Here is a 7,586-nt window from a genome sequence, read left to right on the forward strand (position 1 = left end):
ATATTTCCCTCTATACTTTTCAGCACGTAGCTATTTATTATTAACATTATTCTTCCGATGTCTGATTTCTTTTTAATTATAGCAAATGCGTTTTTCTAAGGTACATAAACTTTTGGGATTGACTGTATAGCCAATACATCCTTAATGATACTTCATCATTGAGCTCATTTGAAGGGGCGATGTAATTAGGAAAATGAATGTACGTTCAATAAATAAATTGTGAATTGTTGTTTTGCTTTCAGTACCTTTACCTGCTGTTCAGCGACGACGATCTCATAAATCTGGACGAATGGGTATTCAACTCCGAGGCTCACGTGCTTCCCATCAGGGGCAACCCTTTGTATCGGCCAGCACCCTCCTCATAATTTGTGGAGAGCCTCAAACCTTCAAGGAAACGACGTATCGCGATCGTTCCGGCACCGGAAGCCGCGGTGCACGGAGCCGATAGAAGACGACGACGCGTGAACCGTAAACTGGGCCGGTTCAAAAAGGCGACGAGGAAAAAAATCGACAGTGCACGATACTAAAAAGTGAACGGTCCATAAGTCGGGAGAAATGAAACGGGAGAACGCGTTGTTGTCTGTGAAGTAAATGAACAATGAGCGAATAGCAAAACGGGAGGAGAGGCATCGCACGTGCGCGGCAGTGGTACCTCGGGAATTACGAAGAGCCGCGCCGGCGAGCCGATTAATACAATTAAAAATAATTATTTTAGGTAAAACGAAATATTATAGGACGGAGGCGGACCGCGAAGACGAGATAATGAACATTATTTAAACGAAGAATTATATACACAGACACACAGGCAGGCATACACACACACAGTACGTTTGTAAATAGCGAAACGAGAGTACGTGAGAAATACATAAAATAGAAAGAGAGAGCGAGAATGAGAGTGAGAGGGACGGGAGAGAAAGTAATTGTACGAATGAAACAAGAGAACCTTAAATAGAGAGAGCCAGAGAGAGTGGAGGTAGTAAAGTAAATGATTTAATTGTTTGCCTGAGAGTGCTTCGCCCCTTTCTTCCTTTTTTCACCAAAACCGAAAGAGAATTATTACAGTGTTTCCCTCCTTCCCTTCACTTTTCCTAAGTGACACTTGAGGAAATAAATGAAATTATCTATACCGCGCATTGGTATATCCCATGAACGATGCAAATATTTTAACGAATTAGAGAGATGCAAAACCAAATGCAACAAATTTAGCATTAAGCGCATATTGAATGGAGATTCTATTGGGACGATACGATAATTAGTTCGGGGAAACTGTCGAATAATATCTTGCGAAGAGAATCAGTCCTCCAGGAAGATCGTTCAATCGATCTACCAACACCTAAACGAAACCGACCTTCTTCACGGATTTTCCTATCTCCTTTTCTACTTTTTAATAAACGAACATACGCCTCGATCATTCCGGTGGTAGAAAGGCCATTCTACAAATCCTGATCGTTTTTCTGTTGATACTTATTTTGTTCTAACAATCGGGCATGAGCGTTTCGTATTGGTATTCGGTTTTAAACTACTTTCGATACGCGAAGGGTAGCCTCTTCTTTTGAATAAAATAAGAACACCAAACGTGATATTGGTTATTGCATTGAAAGCGATGAACCCATTCGTGGCTGGCGATGCTCTGTTACTGGTCGACTATCGCGCCTGCGACCGGGCTTCGGAAATCCTCTTAGAAATACGAGTGGCGAAGTTTGCGGATACGGATACGGCAACGCATAAATGGGTTACGTTTAGAAGTTTCTTTGTTTCTGTGTTTGCTCGTTCGGTTGAATTTTAAATCGCATGTCGCGCGATAAAGTTTCGCTCAAGTTTCCGCACGATGCTTCCCGACGGAATTCGTAATCCTGGGGGATTGCACAGGATGAGGTTCCAAACGCGATACGAGATGATTAAATCACGGGATTCATTTTTCAACGCGTTTAAGAGCTTTCAAAAGTCAATTATTCATCGACTGACTGTACAACCAACAATGATACTAGAAACTCATAGGGGCTGCCCTTCGATTAACAAAATCAACGATCGTGCAATTACTGCGGATGTTTATGTGATATTTAAAAACTTCCTGCGTAAAAATACAATTGTTTCATGCGATTAATGTTCTATAATTATTTTTACGTCCCGTGCTGTGAGTTCGATAAACTGTGTTTAACGGTGTCACTGCTGAATCTCGATATGAAGAAACGGATCGTTAGCGGTAACTCAGAGATTGCATAATCATTCGCAGTGGAAATAAATCGCGTTAGACAGCGTCTTCTGTATCAAGTGCTCGCGGAAAGGCTTTCAGACGTCCGGAGTTCTGTCGGAAGTTCCACGGCACTGAGCTCATGATCAGGCGAGTCTTTCTTATTTCCTTACGTATGCGTCGAATTAAGTTGACTCTTTGACAGTTCAGACAAAAATCTCCTATGTTTCATGTACAACAAATTTAGGATACCTGTTACCCGCGAATGAATAATGTTCTTGTATTGCTGAGATAAAATTATATATAAAATTATATGTATACTGGGCTGCGTATTGTACATACTGTACTTGATACTATTCTCGTACTGTACATAATACAATTGCTAACATTATTTGCATACGAAATTGCTGAAGAGATGAAAAAGAGTTACAGTCACGAAAATATTTTTTAAACTGTTCTCGTCGTTCTATTCTACTGTCAAAGGGTTGAGGAGATGCGTGATAGTTTAGAAGCTAAACCTAGGGTGTAAATAGATATCAAGCAAAGCGAAACGAGGACAAAAGAAAGTCATATTCTGTACTGAGGATACGAGGCGTACAATCAGAGTTCTAATAGCGTTTAACTGGTGTACAGGCTTTGTAACGCTGACGGGGAGAATGCGACCGTGTAAACGTTGAGAATTCAAGCGAGAGGTGGTTGTAAAATTCGTATGATGGGGTGTGTTTTACGTCAGGCAAATGATCGACGTTGCGTTCTCGCGTGAAACGGCTGCGTCAGATCGCGAGGAACGAGTTGCGAACGATAGTAGAATTGGAAGTTGTAGAAAAGTCTCTTCAGTTGATTCCTCCAGTTCTCGTGTATTCACGTCAGACCAAGCGCGTGATTACATTTATAAATCGCGTACACTTACATATGTATTATACTTTCACATAAGTTATAAAAACGATGTACACAAATCTAATATAAATAAAATCGACAATATAAAGTACATTTATCATGAAATACATACTAAACATTTTGCACTTGGTCTGACATACATTAAAGAATACATAGGGACTAGAATGATTTTATTAATGTGTGCGTAAGAATTGGTTCGGATTTCGCATTGAGATGAAACGAAGCACGCTTCAACATTGATTCCTGGTGTGAGGCAGGTTTTGTCCCATTCTGCACCAATTTCCAAACGTTTCTTCAGACTCTGAACGAATTTGGGAATTCCAATCACTGCCTAAATCATTTTGCGTTTACATCTTGTTACATAATAATGTTCGCCCACTTCTATCAGGAATCACACGCAAATTTACCAAAAATTTGTTAGTACGAGAGAGATACATTGTAAGGAGATGGTTACCGTTTTTCGCAGAACGGCGCAGCAGTGAAACTGGGAAAACACTTTCCCATGTCCGGTTATGAAACAATCAGGGAATGATTAGGACGGCCAGAGAGTTACTTAATATACATTGTAATAATTGTACCGCTTGCCTTTTCGTTCGCGGATGGCTACCCTAAAAGATCGGAACGAAAATCAACTGTTTATTACTGATCATGCTTCTTACGCGACACGGTGACTCGTAGGCCGTTGTCGTCGTAAAACGGGGACGATAGAGGAGGAGGATAGATCGGAGAGGAAATATATAAACGGATAATTAGTCTATGCATATATTTGTGAATAGATATTTAATAATTTATTGTTAACTAGAGTATTTTATTTGAAAGATATTTCTCACTAAGAAAAAAAAACGGGGTTTTGGGTACCAATAAATATCGTTTCTTATGTCAAAACTGGGACGAGATCGTCTACGAGAGGTGAACAGTGTAAAACAAATGGAATTCGTTGGGCGACGGTTTGTCAAAGAATCGCGAGAGAGTCCTTTAGCTTTACTTGAAGAATTTTTGTAAACAGACCGACGACGGGCACGCCGATTAAAAAGAAACAGTGTGCAAAGGGAAACAGAAAAAGAATTATATATATTATATATATATTTATCGTTGATCAAAGATGAACAGATGAATGATAAATAGAATACGATTGATAAAAGAATCGAGAGTGCGTCGCGCGCTTATAATTAAAACGAACAAAAATAATGAAACTTGTAAATAAAACACGATTTAGTGATATAACGGGGGTTTTACTTTTAACAGCTTTATGTGATTATTACTTTGTCATGAATCAGTGAAATAAATAAATGATGATAATACTTTAACCATCACCTTTAAATCCCTCGAACCGTAATTCAATTTATTGAATATAAATATTTTAAGAGATCTATAAAATTATGCAAGTACAAAAGGATATTAAATGTACCAGCCAGGGGAATTTCAGATGTCCGTTCGTCATGTATCGAGTTTCTAATTAACGTCAGGTAATTCGCAACACGTAATTCTGTAGAAACCCTAGAAGACGGACGGGCATGTAGACGTACAAGAAGGATGGATTTTTGGCGAGAGAGATTCTGAATGGGTATCGGCCTATATATGCGATCGATAGAATTATTGCAGCAATGCAAATGCTTCGCCGCTCCTCAGGGCTTCGTAGGTCTATATGAAAGGGTTGAAGTCTATTGACTTCGGTGTAGCAAATCTCTTTGGCTACCCGAATCCTCTTAATAGTCCGTCTGTCTGTTAATAACCAATCATACGTTGGTCAATTAATTATTAAGTCGATTGCGGGCGAGCGTGAGTTAATGATCGAAAATCTTGTGGTCGCGTGGTAAAACGCGATATCTGGTTGCATGTTTCCTTTTTTGCCCAAGGTCGTCTAGTAATGAAAATGAATAAATTTCCGATTCCATCAAATATTGTAGTTACGTGAAAAATGATTTTCAATGATAATTGGTCCCACGTGTTTTCATAAATCTATGAAAAATTCAAGATCGTCAAATAATAAAAAAGAAGAGACAACGCGATATTGCAATGCTGTAAATTATACGAAATGGAAGAAAAAGAGCTCGCGAGGGGGTTGATTCGGTGTGTCGATTGGCTTATTCGCCGGAGCGGCGAGGGTACAAAAATACCGAAGCCGACGGTAGAATCGTAGAAGGGGCAGAGAGTCCGTCGACGACTACGAGACCGACGTCGACGTTCGATGTCATTGGCGTAGGCGGTGGAACGCGAGCGAGACGGAGGATTAAAGAGTGAACCAGTAATAGTCGCCCTCCTGCCCTTCGTTTCTCGCCTCGTTCAAACACTCCGCTACGACGCCACAGATATATTTCATCGTAGAACGCGTTAATACCTCGTATCTTCCGCCTCGAGTGATTCTACCTGTCCTCCACAATCGCAGAATATTAACTAAGTAAAACCTCTTCAAGCTGTGCTTGGAAAGCAACAAAAATTGTCTACCGATTGTAAGGTGTCCGGTTTCACGAATGGAATTAACGAAGTGCAGTGATAATTTGTGTGACTTTACATAAAATGTGAAGTTCATTCGATGGTTGAAATTCATTTCGTGTCGCGATCGAAATTTTATTGAATTTATTAAATTTTATAATAGCAGACATGAAAGTTCGCAATTTATAGAGTGTTTGTTACCTGACATTTTCGGATTATTTTTATCTGCGAAGTGGACTGGCATGGTTTCTACGCAAACCTTTAGTGCACCGTCTGCAGTGTTATTTGCTTAATGAGACAAACAGATCAATACAAATGTATGCAGATCGGTCGAGGCAAGCAGAATATTCCTGATTTGCATAAACGCAGGGTACACACTGCGTCCTATTATTCGATTAAATTCATAGAAGACGACCTGGACCGCGAGCGTAATTATAACTTTCGATTCACGAATCCCGCCGGAACTCGGTTACGAAAAATCCTCCGAATATATCAACTCTGAAACTCAATTTAACAAACAGAAAAATTCGCGGATCGGTTTAAACAATAACTCTCTCGATGGATTGAACTGGCCGTCGGAAACAAACTTTTCGAAGGAGCTTATGTGAATGGTCGCCGCGGGTACCGGAAGAGGAAGGGGATACCGTGGCGTGGTGAGGATTCACTTCGCGGGCCGGCCGTCAGCTTCGATTTGAAATCCCGCTTCGTTCACCGGAACGTCGCCGCGCGTTTTCTCCAGTTCCCTCGGACGTTGTCGGCCGTTCTATTATTGCGGTGCCGGACTAAATATAAACGGGAGAGCGGCAACGCTTGCCGCAAATCGAAAACAGAACCTGTAAACGCGCGTTTCCAAATTTCTTTTTTTTTTTTATTTCCAAACTGTGCGTGTGTGCGCGTGTCAATTTCGTTTGGTACCACTTGAAAATTAGCGATGAAGACGTGGACACATTGGATACTTATCTCGTTCTGTCTCTTCGGTAAGTATTATTCGTGATGACGTTTCAGAGTCAATTGTTTAAGAAAGAAACCTTGTTTGTTTAATAATTCGTTATCTCTGAGTGTTAAATCGTAAAAGGATTCGAATGTTACTTGAGGAAAAACATGAAGTGGTATTTCAGTAATTAGATTCATGAATTATGTAAAAATCATTGTTACCAGTAAATGCATTAATGGTACAATACTTCAGACAATGCGGACTGGCATTTAAAAGATTTACAACAATAAGAAGTATCAGTAGCATGAATCCAAATTAAAATTCTTAACATTCACTCCTGGAATTGATAAAAATAAAATCCATTACGAAGCAAGAGTTTCCAAGAAACTGGAGTAAGAAACGAGTTGTTCTTACGTAATGAGACAGCTAAGGAAAATGTTATCATCCCATTAACAAATTTAATGAATGTGGAAGTTTTAAAGGAGTTTTTAGTTAAAAGAAAATCTGCGTCAGTCAATAAACTGCGGATTAATTAAACGCGTGGCATTTGTAAAATTAGGTTAAAACAAAGTTAGCTGGTTTCTGTGCCACGTTCCTCAGAAACATTTTGCTTTCTCACTTTGAAAGAGATTAAGATAAAATGAAAGGAACACGTTTTTAATCCCTGTCCACGTGTCCCATTAATTCTAATTAAAAAACATTGAATAGAATTGATCATTTCAAAATGTCATTTATATTAATAAACCGCAAACTATAGAAATTACTATACAATAATTTACGTAAGATTCGCATGCACACGAGTGGAGATAGGATCATCCCATTTCTTTATTTCAAGGATTTACATTTTATTCAAGCGCGCATAGAACACGTTTAAAAGTGGCACATCTGATTACAGGCCGACCTCGACCATTTTGCTTTTAATAACATAATATCTCTCTGAACGTGTATGCGTTGAATTAACTGCATTTTCAGGTAAATCGCTAATTGCAAAGGCAAACGACGCGAAGGCTGACACGCGGCGGTCGAGCCACGTGCACGTTATCACGCGTTATCGTCGCTGATAAGCGAAATCTGCCTAAGTCTTTACAATTGAACAAATTTCCCTTTTACAATTATTAGCTTATCCCCGTA

At 39.6% G+C, this 7,586-nt stretch overlaps 1 protein-coding gene across 3 annotated transcripts in view; it reads left to right on the plus strand.

Moving 5' to 3' along the window:
* The window catches only part of alpha-Man-Ia (alpha-Mannosidase class I a), a 284,265-nt gene extending 279,870 nt beyond the window's left edge, over positions 1–4,395 (plus strand). For all 3 annotated transcript variants that reach the window (XM_018023628.2, XM_018023629.2, XM_018023631.2), the window contains one exon: positions 243–4,395. In XM_018023628.2, coding sequence (XP_017879117.1) covers positions 243–365 — 123 coding nt within the window. In that variant the 3' untranslated portion in view covers positions 366–4,395. The remainder of the gene's footprint in view (positions 1–242) is intronic.
* The last annotated feature ends 3,191 nt before the right edge of the window (positions 4,396–7,586 follow it).

The sequence above is a fragment of the Ceratina calcarata genome, unplaced genomic scaffold, assembly GCF_001652005.2.
Source record: "Ceratina calcarata isolate Rehan_Ccalc_2016 unplaced genomic scaffold, ASM165200v1 scaffold308.2, whole genome shotgun sequence".
In the NCBI taxonomy this organism is placed as follows: domain Eukaryota; kingdom Metazoa; phylum Arthropoda; class Insecta; order Hymenoptera; family Apidae; genus Ceratina; species Ceratina calcarata.